The sequence below is a fragment of the Lepidochelys kempii genome, chromosome 24 (genome assembly GCF_965140265.1).
Source record: "Lepidochelys kempii isolate rLepKem1 chromosome 24, rLepKem1.hap2, whole genome shotgun sequence".
In the NCBI taxonomy this organism is placed as follows: domain Eukaryota; kingdom Metazoa; phylum Chordata; order Testudines; family Cheloniidae; genus Lepidochelys; species Lepidochelys kempii.
Genome location: NC_133279.1, coordinates 18005268 through 18023792, shown reverse-complemented (window position 1 = coordinate 18023792; position 18525 = coordinate 18005268). Strand labels below are relative to the sequence as shown.

The following is an 18525-nucleotide window of genomic DNA, read 5'->3' as shown; positions in this document are numbered from 1 at the left end:
ACACATTTCCTTAGTCACTTTCTCTGCGCCAGTCATGATTATATAGACCTCGGTCATGTCCCCCTTAGGCGTCTCTTTTCCAAGCTGACCAGCCCCCATCTTTTCAATTTCTCCTCATAGGGAAGCTGCTCCACACTGCTAAATAGTTTAGTGGCCCGTCTCTGCCCCTTTTCCAGTTCTAACAGATCGTTTTTGAGCTGGGGCGCCCAGAACTGCCGGCAGCGTTCACGGGGTGGGCAGTCCCTGGCCAGCGGCGTGATGAGCGCCTGTCCGATTATCGCTCCCTCGCCTGCCCGCCTCTCCCGGCCTGTTCGCTGTTCGGGCTGCTGCTGCGCATGGAGTGGATGTTTTCAGAGAAACGTCCGTGGTGCCGACCCACATACCAGGACAATGATCTGAGTCTGGCAGCTCTAAATCCCCTGAATGTGTCTGAGTCAGATGGAAACCGAAAGCAGCCGGAGCCTTTCCTAGCCCAGGGCTGATTCCGGGAAACCTGGTGGCGAGGGTGGGAGAGAGGGTTGAGTCTCTCCGAGCTGGTGACCCCGGCTGACCCTGCAGCTGCCCAGCTGGTGGGGACGACCGGAGCCCTTGGGTCCTGTGTCTCCATCTGGGGGTGTTTAACCCTGGGTTTGCCTCGCTGGGTTTCCAGGCGCAGAGGCAGATGGTGGCAGTATAGGGGCCGTGACACACAGCACAGCGGTCCCGAGGGCACCTAGCAGAAGGCCTTTCTGCAAAGCCTCCTGCTGCCACCCTGCAGAGTGTGCTGGGCTGGGTGCTGTGTCCAACCTCAGATACGGGCACTGCCTCACCCCCCCTTGCCTCAGTTTCCCTCCCCCCCAACCCACTCCCTGCAGCTTGGCGCCCCTGCTGACCTCCCACTGCCCTGCTCCATGCTGCCTGACACCCCTTACCGACCCCCTGCCCCGCTCCCTGCTGCCTGGTGCCCCCTACTGACCCCCCACCCCGCTCCCTGCTGCCCCCTACTGACCCCCCACCCCGCTCCCTGCCGCCCCCTACTAAGCCCCCGCCCTGCTCCCTGCAGCCCCCTACCGACCCCACCCCGCTCCCTGCCGCCCCCTACCGACCCCCCGCCCTGCTCCCTGCCCCCCGGAGTCCCTGAGGACTGCATTGGGGCCAGCCTTGGCCGTGAGGGTTGCGGGGTGGGGAGGGGGGCTGGGAGCCAGGACTCCTGGGTTCTTTCCCCGGCTCTGGGAGGGGAGTGGGGTCTGGTGGGTTGCGGGGCGGGGGAGCTGGGAACCCAGGGCGGCGGGGGGGTTTCCCCCGGGTCAGATTGGCAGAGACCTGGGGGGTGGGGGTTCGCCCCCCTCTGCAGTGTGGGGACGGGGCACGCGCGGGTTGAACTAGGGGATTTGCTGTCCCCGGAGTCTGTAGCCGGGGCTGCGGGGCCGGTACCGGGGGGGCTGCGCCGCCAGGGGGTCAGGCTGGATCCCGCGTCCCTGACTCCGAAGCGCTGAAACCGGCTCCCCCCCGGCTGCTTTCGGTTTCAATCCGACTCGTCCCGTTTCCTGGCTCGGCTCCGAGCCGCGCGGCGCCGCTGGAGGGAGACGAGCGGACACCGGGCTCCCCGCGCCCCGGGCAGGTGGGTGCTCCCCGGCCCCCCGGGGCTCGGATCCACGGGGGTCAGGGCAGGGGGCAGCCACGGGCAGCGGGCGCCTGGGGCCATCGCCTGGGCACGGCAGCGGCTGCGGACGGGGGGGGGGGGTGCCGGGGCCGACCCGGGCTGGGCTGGGTGGGGTCTGGGGGGGAAATGGGGGGCTCCCCCGCACTGCAAGCCTCGGGCAGCCCCAGTGCCCCATGCAGGCGGGGCCCGGAGACTGCGCCCGGCGTACGCCCGGTGCCGGGAGGCAGAGCCGGGTCCGCGGCAGGCCGGGGGTTGCCAGGGCACTCAGGGGAGAAAGGCTCTGGCCCGAGCCTGGTGACCCGCCGAAAGTGGTCGGGTCGCTTGTTGGATGCAAGAGGTGGCAGGCACAGTCCCCCTGTCTCTCCTGGGGGAGAGGGCTGATGTTTTAAGGCAGTCGATCCGATCTAACCGGGTGTCAGGAAGGCTCTCTGGAGAAGATGCACAGACTGGTAGAGATGTGGTCTCCTCGTCTCAGGAAAGATAGACCGGCTTCAGGAAAGGTGCAGAGAAGGGCAACTAAAATGAGGAGGGGTTTGGAATGGGCCCCATATGGGGAGAGATGAAAGAGGCGAGGACTTTTCAGCTGGGAAAAGAGGAGACTAAGGGGGGATAAGATAGAGGTCTATAAAATCATGAGTGGTGTGGAGAAAGGGAATAAGGAAAAGTGATTTACTTGTTCCCATAATATAAGAACCAGGGGCCACCAAATGAAATAAATGGGCAGCAGGTTTAAAACAAATCAAAGGAAGTTCTTCTTGACTCAGCGCACAGTCCACCTGTGGAACTCCTTGCCTGGGGAGGTTGTGACGGCTAGGACTATAACAGGGTTTAAAAGAGAACTGGATAAATTCATGGAGGTTAAGTCAATGAATGACTATTAGCCAGGATGGGGAAGGAATGGTGTCCCGAGCCTCTGTTTGTCAGAGGGTGGAGATGGATGGCAGGAGAGAGATCACTGATCATTACCTGTTAGGGTCACTCCCTCTGGGGCACCTGGCATTGGCCACTGTCGGTGGACAGGATGCTGGGCTGGGTGGACCTTTGGTCTGACCCAGTGTTATGTAAAACCCAGTTCTTATGTAAAATGGGGATTAATCTGAGAACTGGAAGCTGGGTAAGGAACTGGTTGAAGGGCAGACAGCCATGGGTCACACTGAAAGGGAAACTGCCAGGCTGGAGGCAGGTTACTAGTGGCGTTCCTCAGGGATCCATCTTGGGACCAACCTTATTTAATGTTTTCATTACTGACCTTGGCCCAAAAGGGGGGAGTTTGCTAATCAAGTCTGCGGATGGCACAAAGTGGGGAGGCATTGGCAGTGCGGGGGAGGACCGGAATATCAAACGAGAAGATCTGGACGACCTTGTAAACCGGAGTAATAGAAACGGGATGAGATTTAACAGTGCGAAGTGCCAGGTCCTGCATTTAGGGACTCACAAGCAGAGGTGAAAGTGGGCCGATGTGGGCCAGGATGGCATACCAGTAAGAACTGGGGGGAGGGATAGCTCAGTGGTTTGAGCATTGGCCTGCTAAACCTAGGGTTGTGAGTTCAACCCTTGAGGGGGCCATTTAGGGATCTGGGGCAAAAATTGGGGATTGGCCCTGCTTTGAGCAGGGGGTTGGACTAGATACCTCCTGAGGGCCCTTCCAGCCCTGAGATTCTACAAACTGGCCCCCAGTACCGGTCTGTGCACGGCTGATGGAAGCGCTCTAACATCGCTGCCCCTTTTGCTCCCCCCTGTGGTGACCCTACCGGCAGGGCCCCCGATGGGGGGAGAGCAGAAGGCCCAGTTACCCCTGGGCCTGGCGATTTCAAAGGGCCCGGGGCTCCCGGCTGCTGCTGCAGAGTCCAGGAGCCCTCGGCCCTTCAAATCACCGCCAGAGGCCCAGGTCTCTGGCTTCCACCGCTGCAGCCCCAGGGCTCCTGCCCACTGGCTGGGGGAGTCTGCCCCCAGCCCCGCCCCTTCTGCCCAAGGCCCCACCCCTTCCGAGGGCCCAGAGCGGCCCCCCCTTGCCAAGAACGCTGGCGCAGGGTGCCCCGGTAACTCCTCGGATTTACTTTCACCCCTGCTAACAAGAATGTTTTGCTCTAAGCTGGGGCCGTGTCAGTTGGAGGGGCCGAGGAGGAGAAACACCTGGGTGTGTCGCTGATCGCAGGCTGACTCTGAGCTGTGAGTGTGATGTGGCTGTGAAAAGGGCTAATGCCATCGTGGGGTGCACCAGGCGCAGGATTTCCAGTGGGGACAGGGAGGTGTTCGTACGAGGCCCTGGGGAGACTCATCTGGAACAGTGGGTGCGGTGCTGGGCTCCCATGTGTAAGGAAGATGAATTCAAGCTGGGACGGGCAGAGAAGGGCCACTAGGATGATCCCAGGACTGGAAAACCGACCTTGAGAGGAGACGCGAAGAGCTCGGCTGGTTTAGCCTGACCAGACACAGGCTGCGGGGAGCTCGGCTCGCTCTCTGTAGATACATTGGAGGGATAAACACCACGAAGGGAGAGGAGTTATTTGAGTTCAGTGCCAATGTGAACCATGAAAACAAATGGATATAAACTGGCCTGCAAGTTTAGGCTTGAAATGAGGCGAAGGTTCGACCGATCAGAGGAGTGACGTTCTGGAGCAGCCTCCCAAGGGGAGCAGTGGGGGCAAAACCCCGAACTGGCCTCACTCCTGAGCACGATACGGGTATGCGGGGATGGGATGACAGGGCTGCCTGCAATGACATATGGCCCATACCTGGCTCCTGTAGCAAAAATCCCCAAGGGCCGGAGATGGGGCACTAGCCGGGGAGGGCTCTGAGTTACTCCAGCAAATTCTTTCCCGGGGTCTGCCTGGTGGGTCTCGCCCACATGCTCAGGGTCTAACTCCTGGGGGTGTCGCCTTCCTCTGCAGCAGGGGGCCTGGGTCACTGGCAGGTTTGAATGAGTGTCCATGGTGAAGTCTCTGTCACGAGGCCTTCCGTGACTCAGCTGGAGGTCGGGGTCTGTTACCGGAGGGGGTGGGGGAGGTTCTGGGGCCTGCGAGGTGCCGGGGGTCAGACTAGACGATCGGGGTGGGCCCCTCTGATGTCAGTGGCGTCTCTGAGTATGGACAGACGTGACAACTGTCAACCTGTTCAGTGTCCCACGAGTGACGTGCCCGGGGGTCAGAACACCTCAGTGTTGCACCTGGGCAGGGCTACGGTTTCGTTCATTTCCTCTCTTGACATAGGAGGTAGACGCCGGGCTCCTGCCAGAGATTTCTAAGCTATTATCTGCCAAAACACCACCGTTTCCTGTTGCCTAAGTAGGCCCTGGACTCACGGTTAAAGTTGTGCCCCTCCCCGTCCCCCCAATCTGAAATAGCACCGGTGTGGGCAGGCCCCATTGGTCTGACTGGAGCCACCTCCCCAAATACAGAAATCAAATGATGCCTACGTGGGCTGGGGAGTGGGTGGAGAGCAGGGTCTGACCCGGCTGCCCTACCACCTCCCCCAACTGCTGAATGCTAACCCGGCCTCCTTCGCCATGCCCCTAGCCCCATAGCCCTGCCCCATAGCCCTACCCCTAACCCCAGAACTCTACCTGCTATCCCTAAAACTCTATCCTCACCCCTTAGCCCTAACCCCATAATGCCATCCCAGAACCTCACAGCTCTACCCCCGTCCCCAGCCCTAACCCTAACTCAAATTCTTACCCCTTAGCCCTAACCCCATAACGCTGATCCAGACCCCTTCCACCGTAACCATATTGCTGCCCACTCTGGCCCCTGGGGGGTTAGACCTGACCCTGGCCAGTTTTCACTTTGAACCACCACTTTCCCCAGGCATGCCCCAGGCTGGTGCTCTAACCACTGGACTGTCCTGCCTGTCCAGCAGCAGCCCCGCCGGGTGCAATTAAAGGGGCTCTGGCAGGGGGTCTGCAGCGATGCCCAGGAGCGCCAGGGCTTGTCTGCCCCAGGGTGAGCTGCCGTGGGCCATGCTGGGGTCCGTACGCTGCACCCGGGGTGGGTGGAAGGGTCTCCCACAGTTTGGGGGGCCTGGCTCCATGTCTCATCCCCTCACGCTGACCTTCCCTGCTCTGTGTCCCGCAGGCCGCCCCCCCCGGCGCGATGGAGATCCCCATGCTGGCCCCCATCTGCCTGATCGAGAACAGCCCGGCGGGGGAGCTGTGGGTGCAGCAGGAAGCGCTGCGGGTGCTGGCAGAGATCTCCCAGCCCGTGGTGGTGGTGGCCATCGCCGGGCTGTACCGCACCGGCAAGTCCTACCTCATGAACAAACTGGCTGGCAAGAGAACAGGTGGGAGACGTGAGCCCTGCCCCTGGGCGGCAGGACTCCTGGGTTCCGTCCCTGGTGCTGGCAGGGGAAAGGGGTCTAGTGGGTCAGAGTGGGGGGGCTGGGAGACAGGACTCCTGGGTTCCCTCCCTGGCTCTGGGAGGGCAGTGGGTTCTAGGGGTCGGGGGGGCAGGACTCCTGGGTTCCCTCGCTCTGCGACTGTCCCAGCTCCACCCCTCTCTCCCCAGGGTTCTCGCTGGGCTCCACCATCCAGTCGCACACCAAGGGCATCTGGATGTGGTGCCTGCCCCACCCCCGCCGGGCCGGCCACACCCTGGTGCTGCTGGACACCGAGGGGCTGGGCGACGTGGAGAAGGTGAGTGGGGGCGGGGGGCAGTGTATGAGAATCAGCCAATTTGCAGAGCAGGATGGAACGGCCCTTGTAGTTTCCAGGGGCTTCTGGGACTTGTAGTTCCCAGGGGATGCTGGGCATTGTAGTTCAGGGCAAGGCATGCTGGGAAAGGGGATGGGGTATTTAAGGAGCTCCTGCTGCTAAGGGACAGACTCAGCGAGCCCCATGGAGGGGAAGGAGGTTCTGTCTGATGTGGGGTGATGCCCTCTGAGGGGGGCAGTGCCAATCCCGGGAGGGCTGGGGATGCCGTGGCGGGGCTGGGAAGGGAGGCCCAAGGGCGTGGCTGGAAACACCTGTCGTGGCCGGGGAGAACTGTTGAGGTAGCGAAAATGTTTCCTGTCCCGAATCGTGATGAAAAGTCAAAATGGGGGGAAAGTGTCAGGGCTTGAAAATCGGAAACGTGTCCTGGGTCCGGGTCATGCAAAAAAAAGTGAATAATTTTCAGACATTGCATTTTGATTGTCCACTTTTTTTTTTCTTTCTTAACTTGGTACAAATTTACCAAAACATTGGCAAGGAGACGTCATTTTACCTTGAGAAATGGAAAGTCTCTGTTTAGACAAACGGCCAGTTGGGCCGTTTCTACAATTCTGAAACTTTTTTCCCCAATAATTTTTCAAGTTGGGAAATTTGCCTTAAGTGACCCTGTTTCGCGAGTGATTTTGGTGTCAACAATTCAATGTTCTTCAGCGACAATTTCCCGACCCGCTGTAGGGGTGGAGGGCAGGCCTGGCATTCGGGAGAGCCAGGTTCAAATCCCTGCTCCACAGACCCCCGGTGTGACCTTGGACTCAGTTTCCCCACCCCGCCTGCCAGAGGGTGTGTGATGATAAATACATTCTATCTGGAGGGGGGCTCAGACACAGCCGATAAGATGGAAGGGCCGGTAACGCCAGCCACCAGGAGGCCAAATAAAGTTGGGACCCGAAAAATGCATAAGAGCAGCTGCAAACCCCGCGCCCTGCAGTGGGGGCTGCTGCATCTGAACCCCGTGGGGTGCGGAGGTGTCGCCTTCCCAAAGCTTTAATGCAGCCACATGGGTTGGAAACTTACTTCAGTAAGAGAGGAGCAATGAGAGCTCCCACCCGCTCCCATGCCTCTGGGAGCTGGGGATTTCACAGGGGGAAATACACCAATCCTAAATAGTGACTCTCTATGACAATGGTGCCCGTGGGAGCCAGCTGAGATCACACAATTAGGGTGAATTGCAAACAGAACGGGGCAGACAAACTCCAAAGGTGGTGACAGGTTTCAGAGTAGCAGCCGTGTTAGTCTGTATCCGCAAAAAGAAAAGGAGTACTTGTGGCACCTGAGAGACTAACCAATTTATTTGAGCATAAGCTTTCGTGAGCTTTTTCCAAAGCTGGTGGATATTCCAATGTGTAGTTTTACCAATCCAGCACAAAACAGCCTCGGTATGACCTCACTGGTTGCTCAGAAGTCCAAACAACGCAGCTCCTTTAAAGTGCCCAGCCTCAGGCTTCCAGCCAGGTACCCACGTCAAAATATGATGATTTCTGAAACTCTTATTTCATCATATAACAGAAAAAGTTCTTCTGATCCCAAAGGACCAGCCACATGCCCAGATCAATATATAACTTAGATCTTGCCCCAAAATCACGCTTATAGCCAATCTTTATGAACTAAACTAAAATGTATTGAAAAAGAAAAGAGAGAGCGAGCGTTGGTTAAAAGATCACTGCACATACAGACGTGAGGTCAGTTCTTGAGGTTCAGACACATGGCAGAGACGGTGAGCTTGTCACTACAAAGAGTCCTTGTAGAAATAGTCCGAGGTTATAGCCCAATGTCCATATTCAGGGTGATTCCAGCCAGTGACTGGGATCTCAGTTCTTATGGCTTAGGCTTCCCCTGCATGAAACCTTAAGCAGATCTGCGATAAACAGGATCAGGTCCCAAGGCTTTTTATACATCTCTAGCAGCCTCTTGACCATTCAGTCCTGGGTGAACAATAGACTTTTGATGTTACTCCTTGTTTTTCAAACATCCTGGTAATTAACACAAGGTAATTTGTCCATTAAGCTGTTCATATACAGTTTACCACAGACTTTGAAGAGACAGATAAACAATGCCACTAATTCAAGGTGCATCTAAAAGTTAGCCTTCCCTGGTGATCTCTGCAGCCACAGCCACGGTAATAGACAGGAACTGTCTGGTCACCTGGTTTGCATCTACTAGATATAAGTAAACACACGTAGCTAGCAGTTCCCTCCAATTTCTAATCTACAGGTTTGCACTTCAAAGTTCTGGCCTAACTAGCACGGAATGGTCCTAATTATCATTTGCTCACTGTTCTCACCCGCCTCTATAGGTTGACTCTGGGTCAGCTGGCCTGCAGGATGCTTAATTCTTTCTGGCTGTGGACGATACTTCAATGAGATGTTATATTATAGTCAGATAACGTCACACGCTCTGAGCTCCGGGAATGGGAATTCACTGTGGCCTGGGCTGGGATTCTGGAGAGCTGGGGGCTGATCCCCTGGCCAACCCTTCCCCGTGCCTCAGTTTCCCCATCTGTGCCATGGAGCCGGGGATCCCGCCATGCTCTGCGATGGTCTGTGAGCTCTGTGGCTGGGATGTGCTCGGGCCAGTGATGGTGGGTGTCGTTTCAGGGTGACACGAAGAACGACACGTGGATCTTTGCGCTGGCCGTGCTGCTCAGCAGCACCCTGGTCTATAACAGCATGGGCACCATCAGCCAGCAGGCCATGGACCAGCTGCAGTATCCTTGCCTGGGGGCCGTGTCTGGGGAGCCGGGTCTAGGGGTTTGGGGGGCTGCATGTCCCCACGGAAGGGCCCCACGGTTCCCTCCAAATGCTTCACCCCCAGCGAAATTGTGACCCACAGTGCAGGGTGTGCTCCACGGCCTCCTTTAGTCGCCGCTCTGCATGATGGGGTAACAACCCACTACTGCCACCAGCTGACAGAGTCGCTCCTTCAGCTCCAGTGCTGCAGGGGGCTGCTCCGGACCCTGGTGGTGGTGGGTTCGATCCCTGCTTCCGAGGGTTGTGATGGAATATCCTCCCCTTCCCTCGGTCCCTTCTGAGCCCCTGTTGCAGATGCGTAGGGGGGACTCTGAGGGAGTGGGACCTCCCTGCGTGGGGCACCGCATCTCCGGTTCCTTAGCCAGTCCCCAGCTACGTGACGGAGCTGACGGAGCGCATCAAGGTGAAGGCGGCAGGCGAGGGCGGCCGGCAGGAGTGGGAGGATTCGGCCGAGTTCGTGCGGTTCTTCCCGTCCTTCGTGTGGGCCGTGCGGGATTTCACGCTGCAGCTGGAGCTGGACGGGCGAGAGATCACTGAGGACGAGTACCTGGAGAACGGCCTGAAACTAAAGCCAGGTAGGGGAGCGGTGCTGGCCCCAAGGTGGCCCTAGGGAGCGCTGGGCTGCAGGGGGTAGGGTGGGGCTCTCCCCTGGCTGTCAGGGCTGGCCCCAAGGTGGCCCTAGGGGGCGCTGGGCTGCAGGGGGTAGGGTGGGGCTCTCCCCTGGCTGTCAGGGCTGGCCCCAAGGTGGCCCTAGGGGGCGCTGGGCTGCAGGGGGTAGGGTGGGGCTCTCCCCTGGCCCTCAGGGCTGGCCCCAGGGTGTGGCTTTTGCTCAAGACACAAACCCAAGTGTGTCTGGGAGTTGGGGCGTTCGCTGTCCTGGCCACGTTGCAGCTTGGACGGTTCCCCGGCTCCCCTCAATCCCCTGTGGATAGTGGGGTCTCTTTCCCGCAGTGGGGGCATCTGTCCAGCAGCCGCCGCGCTGCCCCCCAGAAGCAGCCACATGGCAGCGCAGGGGCTGCTGCCCAGCTCCCGTCTCCTCCCCAGGCAGCAGCCGGCGAGCCCAGCTCTACAACCTGCCCCGCGAGTGCATCCGCCAGTTCTTCCCGGCCCGGAAATGCTTCGTCTTCGTCCAGCCGGCCGGCAGGAGGGACCTGCCCCGGCTGGAGGAGCTGCAGGAGGACGAGCTGGAGCCCGAGTTCCGGGAGCAGGTGGCCCGGTTCTGCTGCCACGTCTGGGAGACGTCGACGCCCAAGACCATCCCAGGGGGCCACGTGGTGACCGGGGCCAGTGAGTGTCGGTAGCCCTTGGGCCGGGGAAAGCTGGGGTCCGTGGGGCTCATGCAATGCTGGGCGGGATGAACCGAGCCGGGAGGGGTCCCATGTGGCCAGCACTGGTGGGGCCAGCGCTGGAGTCTGTGCCCAGCTGTGGGGTGCGCGGTTAGGAGGGGCGCTAGAAAATTGTCGAGGGGCGGAGAGAGGCAGAGCAGGGCCCCATGGTTGGGGGGTGAAGCCGGGCTCATCCCAACCAGAACCGAGGCACCAATTGCTCACGGAGAGGGGGATTAGGGGGTATCTGGGGTGGGGAGCGGGGCACATCCTAGGCTCGGTGTCTGTCCTGCAAGGAGGGTCACGGAGCAGCTGGAGTCCTGGAGAGTGTGGGAGGAGCTGGGTGGGGACCTTACCCCTGCTCACCTTTGATCACCCTGGCTCTGACCCTGCCCCCCTCCGGCCACGCTGGGCCCCCTGGCTCTGACCCTGCCCCCCTCCGGCCACGCTGGGCCCCTGGCTCTGACCCTGCCCCTCCGGCCACGCTGGGCCCCTGGCTCTGACCCTGCCCCTCCGGCCACGCTGGGCCCCCTGGCTCTGACCCTGCCCCCCTCCGGCCACGCTGGGCCCCCTGGCTCTGACCCTGCCCCCCTCCGGCCGTGCTGGGGACCCTGGCTCTGACCCTGCCCCCCTCCGGCCACGCTGGGCCCCCTGGCTCTGACCTTGCCCCCCTCCGGCCACGCTGGGCCCCCTGGCTCTGATCCTGCCCCCCTCCGGCCACGCTGGGCCCCTGGCTCTGACCCTGCCCCTCCAGCCGTGCTGGGCCCCCTGGCTCTGACCCTGTCCCCCTCCGGCCGCGCTGGGGACCCTGGCTCTGACCCTGCCCCCCTCCGGCCGTGCTGGGGACCCTGGCTCTGACCCTGCCCCCCTCTGGCCATGCTGGGCCCCCTGGCTCTGACCCTGCCCCTCCGGCCACGCTGGGCCCCCTGGCTCTGACCCTGCCCCCCTCCGGCCACGCTGGGCCCCCTGGCTCTGACCCTGCCCCCCTCCGGCCGTGCTGGGGACCCTGGCTCTGCCCCTGCCCCTCTGGCCACGCTGGGCCCCCTGGCTCTGACCCTGCCCCCCTCCGGCCGTGCTGGGGACCCTGGCTCTGACCCTGCCCCCCTCCGGCCACGCTGGGCCCCCTGGCTCTGACCCTGCCCCCCTCCGGCCACGCTGGGCCCCCTGGCTCTGATCCTGCCCCCCTCCGGCCACGCTGGGCCCCTGGCTCTGACCCTGTCCCCCTCCGGCCGCGCTGGGGACCCTGGCTCTGACCCTGCCCCCCTCCGGCCGTGCTGGGGACCCTGGCTCTGACCCTGCCCCCCTCTGGCCGTGCTGGGCCCCCTGGCTCTGACCCTGCCCCTCCGGCCACGCTGGGGACCCTGGCTCTGACCCTGCCCCTCCGGCCACACTGGGCCCCCTGGCTCTGACCCTGCCCCCCTCCGGCCACGCTGGGAACCCTGGCTCTGACCCTGCCCCCCTCCGGCCATGCTGGGCACCCTGGCTCTGACCCTGCCCCCCTCCGGCCACGCTGGGCCCCCTGGCTCTGACCCTGCTCCTCCGGCAGTGCTGGGGACCCTGGCGGTGACCTACGTCGACGCCATCCGCAGCGGGGCGGTGCCCTGCATGGAGAGCGCGGTGCTGGCCCTGGCCCAGATTGAGAACTCGGCGGCGGTGGGGGAGGCCGTGGCTGTCTACGAGGAGCAGCTGGCCCGGCGGGCGGCGCTGCCCACGGAGAGCGTGCAGGAGCTGCTGGAGCTGCACGCCCAGTGCGAGCGGGAGGCGCTGCGGGCGTTCATGGCGCGCGCCTTCAAGGACGACGACCGCAGCTTCCAAGGGGAGCTCATGGTACGGCCCCTCGCGCCGGCCCCAGGGGTTATGGGACAGCTGCCCCGCTGCAGGATGGGTGGGGATGGGGCTCCCCTGATCCCTGAGCCCCTTCCCCGGGGGATCTCCCAACCCTGGTGTGATGGGTTCCCCCTGGGGTGCCACCTGGAACTGGGGTACCACTGAGCCCTGTGACCCACCAGCCTGGGCTCCCTCTCACCCTGTACGGCTGTGACACCCTGCAAAGTCCTCCAGCTGCACTTTCCCAGCATTCACACGGGGAGGGGGGGGGCACACCCAGCTGCAGTTACACGCCGGGGCTCTGGCCAGCCCCTGCATGGGCAGGCTACTCCCAGCTCCTCAGCACGCACCCCCTCTGGAGCGTAAACCCAAAATCATACCGGCTTGCACTCTACGGCGAAAGCTCATAAAATTCGCCCCCTCCCTCAACGTGGAGAGGAATATGCAACAGCCTTTGCCCCTGAGTTAGGATTCCTGCACACTTCACTCCAACTTGCTGTTTTAGATAAAGCAAAAACAAGTTTATTAACTACAAAAGATCGATTTTAAGTGATTATAAGTGAAAGCAAACAGATCAAAGCAGATTACCTAGCAAATAAACAAAACCGCAAACTAAGTTAATACACTAAAGAGATTGGATCTGAATTCGCAGACTCTCACCCTAAGGGATGATACAAGCCAGCTGCAGATCCTTAAGTGACAAGCTGCACTTGATAACAGCTTGGAATCCCCAGGTGCTCCATCCCCAGGCCAGAAACCCCTTCAGCCTGGGCCCAGCACTTCCCCCAGATCAGTCTTTGTTCCTCAGGTGTTTCCAGGAGTCTCTTTGGGTGGGGAGTGAAGAACCCCAGATGACGCCACTCCCTGCCTTATGTAGCTTTTACATCTGGCGGGAGCCCTTTGTTCCAAAACATGATTCTCAGACCAGTCTGTGGGAAAACCCTGACATCCCAAGATGGAGACCAGCATCAAGTTGCAGTGGGGGAGGTTTAGATTGGATATTAGGAAAAACTTTTTCACTAAGAGGATGGTGAAACACTGGAATGCGTTCTAAGGGCGGTGGTAGAATCTCCTTCCTTAGAGGTTTTTAAGGTCAGGCTTGACAAAGCCCTGGCTGGGATGATTTAACTGAGAATTGGTCCTGCTTTGAGCAGGGGGTTGGACTAGATGACCTTCTGGGGTCCCTTCCAACCCTGATATTCTATGATTCTATGATTCTATGATCATGTGGTCTCGTCACAGGTCCTTGGAGAGTCTCAGCAGTCAGTATTTGGAGGCTGCGTGTAGGGTTCTCAGGAAGGCTCCCCAGGTGGGAGATAAACTTCTCCTAAGGCCTGTTGTTTTTTCCTAGTGGCCCATTGTCCTAAATAGGCCCTTCCCCACCCACTGTCTAGACTGAAAACGTCTTGTCCGGTGGGCGTTCCCCAGGTGTATCTACATTTGCAGGACAGACACATCGTCAATATTCGTAACGTCACATACAAAAATGTTACATGCACACATGGGATAACGGTATTCATGAAATCATCACTTTTCCATGACACTGCACACACCTTATCTTGCATAAAATACACCAAAATTATGCCATAGTCATGTCACCCTAATATCCCGGAAGAATATGGGGTGCAGGGACACACTCGGCCCTGCTTAGCTGGAGACCCGAGATGCCAGGCCAAGGGGACCCAGCCCAATCTCCAGCCCCAGGCACACGTGGATCGGTTCACACCCCTGCCCCATTCAGGCCCTGTCATGGCTTGTACCCCTGCCCCATCTGCACCCCCTCCACCCTGGCTCACACCTGCCCTGTCTGTACCCACCACCCTGGCTCATGCCTGCCCAATCTGCACCCCCCACCCTGGCTCACGCCTGCCCCGTCTGCACCCCCCACCCTGGCTCACGCCCGCCCCATCTGCACCCCTGACCCTGGCTCACGCCCGCCCCATCTGCGCCCCTGACCCTGGCTCATGCCTGCCCTGTCTGTGCACCACCTGGCAGCGCCGCCTGGAGGAGCAGAAGCAGGAGCTCTGCCGGCGCAATGAGCTGGCATCCTCGGACCGCTGCACGGCCACCCTGCTGGAGCTGTGGGACGAGATGGACGACCGGATCGGCCAGGGGGTCTACTTGGTGCCCGGGGGCTACCAGCACTTCCAGGATGACCGGCAGCAGATGGTGGAGAGATACCGGCAGGTGCTGGGGAAGGGGGTAAAGGTAGGAGAGGACTGGTGCCTGGCTCTGTGTGTCTTTGTGCCCCCTCGTTGTGCAGCCCAGGAAGCCCTGCTGAGAACCAGTCAACAGCTTCCCCCACCTGGACAGTTCCTGGATCCTCCCCAGAGTGTGAGCCTACCCCCTCCCCCCACAGCCCTCCTGACTGCCAATGTGCCGGGGGTGCCTGGTTCCTGTGGCCCATCCAGCCCTCGGCTGCTCTGCTGGGGCTGCTGGCGGGGGCCAGTTATAGCCTGTGTGATGAGGCCGTTTGTCCTGTTACAAACTGGGTTCTGCTCCCAGTTCATCTGGAACAGGCGTTGAGGGTGTCGAGTGGAAACCAAATGCTAATTCTGGGCCTGGATGGGAGCTGGTGCCCCCTAGAGTGGAAAGGCCCCATGTCCCAGGCCCTGCCCCCCTGAGCCAGCCATTCCCTGCCCTGAGGCCGGATCAGGGCCCGTGCCCCCTAGAGAGGAAAGGCCCTGTGTCCCAGCGCCCACCCCCCTCCAAGCCAGCCAGTCCCATTACTCTCCAGTACCACGATCCAGAATCCCGACCTGGATCCAGCCCCACAGGACAAACCCCCTGACCCTGTGGCTCCCATTCTCCATTCCCAGGCCAAGGAGGTGCTGCAGGAGTTCCTCCAGTCCAAGGAGGACGTGGCCCAGTCCATCCTGCAGACGGACGAGGCCCTGACGGAGAAGGAGAAGGAGATGGCAGGTACCCACTGGGGGGACGTCACGCCGCTGGGGCGGAGGGGGAGGGTGCTTGGGCTGCAGCCCAGGCAGGCAGAGTCACCATGGCCCTCCCCGTGCCAAGCCACCTCTCTCTCCCTGGCCCAGCCGAGCGAGCCCGGGCCGAGGCGGCTGAGCGGGAGCAGGAGGTCCTGAAGCAGAAGGAGGCTGAGCTGCAGCAGAAGCTGGAGGACCAGGACCGCAGCTACCAGGAGAACCTGCGGCAGCTGGAGACGAAGCTGGAGGACGAGAGGAAGAAGCTGCTGGAGGAGCAGGGCAAAATGATGGATCAGAAACTGAAGGTACCAGGGTGCTTGGCGCTGCGGGGATGGATGGGCAGACCCGTCACGGTCGACCCTGGCCCCATGCTTTGGGGGGCTCCCTCACTTCAGCGGGATGTGGAGCTTGGGTGGCGCGGGGGCTGGCAGCAGCTCTACCGGCCCTGCTCTGCTCTGCCCCATTTTGCTGGCTCCCGGCATGGATTGGGAGAGGAGGGGCACGGGCAGAATGGGGGCAGGGAGGGGGCAGAAAGAGGTGGGGTCGGGCCTGGGGCAGGGGGCGTTGTTCCGGGCCCCGCACCCGCCTAGGGGCGGCCCTGCGGACGGGCACAGCCCGGGCAAGGGCGCCCCTGCCCCTGGCCTCAGCCTGCCCAGGGGCGGGACTCCTCTGCGTGCGGCAGCCAGGGCGCTGGCAAATGGGAGGCAGGGGGTGGGATACCAGGCTAGATGGGCCCGTGGGGCGGATCCCCCAGGGATGAGATTGCTGGGGGGCGCAGTGTGGGGAACGGCTTGTGAACACACACAGCAGGGCTCACCCCTCCAGCAGGGGGCAGCAGGGACACACACACACCCTGGCCCCCCCTGCTCTGGGCCCCCATTCCCCCCAGGCCAGCCCCACGCTGTTGCCGTGACCTCTCCCTGACTGTGGGGTGGGGGCTGTCCCATGGGGCGGGCTGGGGATCCCCCTCACGCTGTCGCTGCCCCCCAGGAGCAGGCGGCCCTGCTGCAGGAGGGGTTCCGGGAGGAGGCCGGACGCCTGGAGAGCGAGATCCGGCGCCTGCAGCAGCAAAATGAGGAGATCCGGAAGCCGTCATGGATCCAATCGGCGCTGGGGATGCTGGGCGACGTGGCCTCCCTCGTGCTACCCGGCTTCTTCGGCAAGGCTGCCGGGGCCATCACCTACTTCATTCAGCGCCTGTTCTGATGGGGACCCCAGCCACCCACTTGCCTCTGTACCCCAGCGCCCGTTCACCCGCGGAACCCCCCGCCATAGGACGCCCTGCCGGCGAGCAGCTTAGTATGTCCAGCAAAGGCTCCCAACCTCCTTGCTTCATGGCCGGGGCTGGCCCCCCACTGGCGGGGCCAGGAAGGAATATCTCCCCCACAAGGCCTTGCAGGGAGGGTGCATTGTGGGAGACGTGCTACCTCAAGATGCACAGGTGCTGTTGGAGAGGGATCCTGGGGTGGATGGGCTCATTGGCCTGATGTGTGGGCAGAACCCAGGTGAAGTGCCAGAACACTACACCTGGAAACCCAGCACTCCCCAGAGCCCAGGCAGCCTTCTCCCCAGGTATCTCCCCACCCCAGGCCGAAGAATGGGAGCTGGCGTGAGGGGAGGGTGCCTCTCTCCTTGCCTTGTAGCTGGTTGGCTTTAAACTCTGCAATTAAATAAATGTCCCCGCGAACCTCACTGCTAATGTGTCTGGGGCCTCTTTGCTGCTCTCTGGTGGCATGAATCGAGGCCCCTGAAAGAAACATGCGGGATGCCTGTGTGCTGGGATGAGCCATGAACCTGCCTTGGCTGCCCTGAACTTCTTGCTGCCAAGGCAGGGTCAGTGCTGTGAGATTTTTAAGCAGCAGGGTGTCTAGTGGTTAGAGCAGGGGGGCTGGGAGCCAGGACTCCTGGGTTCTCTCCCTGGCTCAGGGAGGTGGAGTGGTGTCTAGTGGTTAGAGCAGGGGGGCTGGGAGCCAGGACTCCTGGGTCCTCTCCCTAGCTCAGGGAGGTGGAGTGGTGTCTAGTGGTTAGAGCAGGGGGGCTGGGAGCCAGGACTCCTGGGTCCTCTCCCTGGCTCAGGGAGGTGGAGTGGTGGCTAGTGGTTAGAGCAGGGGCTGGGAGCCAGGACTCCTGGGTCCTCTCCCTGGCTCAGGGAGGTGGAGTGGTGGCTAGTGGTTAGAGCAGGGGGGCTGGGAGCCAGGACTCCTGGGTCCTCTCCCTGGCTCAGGGAGGTGGAGTGGTGGCTAGTGGTTAGAGCAGGGGCTGGGAGCCAGGACTCCTGGGTCCTCTCCCTGGCTCAGGGAGGTGGAGTGGTGTCTAGTGGTTAGAGCAGGGGGGCTGGGAGCCAGGACTCCTGGGTCCTCTCCCTAGCTCAGGGAGGTGGAGTGGTGTCTAGTGGTTAGAGCAGGGGGGCTGGGAGCCAGGACTCCTGGGTCCTCTCCCTGGCTCAGGGAGGTGGAGTGGTGTCTAGTGGTTAGAGCAGGGGGGCTGGGAGCCAGGACTCCTGGGTCCTCTCCCTGGCTCAGGGAGGTGGAGTGGTGGCTAGTGGTTAGAGCAGGGGCTGGGAGCCAGGACTCCTGGGTCCTCTCCCTGGCTCAGGGAGGTGGAGTGGTGGCTAGTGGTTAGAGCAGGGGGGCTGGGAGCCAGGACTCCTGGGTCCTCTCCCTGGCTCAGGGAGGTGGAGTGGTGGCTAGTGGTTAGAGCAGGGGCTGGGAGCCAGGACTCCTGGGTTCTCTCCCTGGCTCAGGGAGGTGGAGTGGTGGCTAGTGGTTAGAGCAGGGGCTGGGAGCCAGGACTCCTGGGTCCTCTCCCTGGCTCTGGGAGGTGGAGTGGTGGCTAGTGGTTAGAGCAGGGGGGCTGGGAGCCAGGACTCCTGGGTCCTCTCCCTGGCTCAGGGAGGTGGAGTGGTGTCTAGTGGTTAGAGCAGGGGCTGGGAGCCAGGACTCCTGGGTCCTCTCCCTGGCTCTGGGAGGGGAGTGTGGTGTAGTGGTTAGTGCGGGATGGGGCTGGGAGTAGACAGCCACCCGGGTGGCAGAGCTGTGAGGGGCAGGAGAGCCCAGGGCTGGGAGAGCAGGCGGCTGTTGGTTGTTTGAGGGGCATCGGCACCATGGGCCCGTTTCCAGGTGCGGCGCCTCTGGGGCATCCATCTGTCTGGATTCGACAGCCGGGGACGCCAGCCCAGCCAGAGCCACCCGGCCCAGCGCTTTCTCGCCGGGACGCCTGTGTGGAGTGGGGGTGATATCGGGGCTCTCGGGGCCTGCAAGGGGCGTCTCGTTGTTTGAAATCCGCCGACATAACCCAGAGGCAGAGGAAGCTGAAGCTGAGCCATGGGCGCTGCCAGGTGGGGGCGGCG

General features: G+C 61.6%; 1 protein-coding gene across 3 annotated transcripts; it reads left to right on the top strand.

The window, feature by feature from the left end:
- The first annotated feature begins 1401 nt into the window (after positions 1–1401).
- On the top strand, positions 1402–16868 carry LOC140902505 (guanylate-binding protein 3-like). Of its 3 annotated transcripts, none has more exons than XM_073322651.1 (12): positions 1402–1600; positions 3735–3811; positions 5713–5917; positions 6142–6269; positions 8939–9048; positions 9464–9666; positions 10136–10378; positions 11963–12243; positions 14239–14451; positions 15063–15165; positions 15288–15481; positions 16167–16868. In XM_073322651.1, exons 3-12 carry the CDS (start codon positions 5731–5733, stop codon positions 16380–16382), a joined length of 1878 nt encoding a protein of 625 aa, XP_073178752.1. In that variant the 5' UTR covers positions 1402–1600; positions 3735–3811; positions 5713–5730; the 3' UTR covers positions 16383–16868. The 3 variants fall into 3 exon arrangements, with proteins under 3 accessions (XP_073178752.1, XP_073178750.1, XP_073178753.1); XM_073322649.1 differs by having other exon boundaries at positions 3735–4326; XM_073322652.1 differs by lacking the exon at positions 3735–3811 and having other exon boundaries at positions 1421–1600.
- Positions 16869–18525: the final 1657 nt, after the last annotated feature.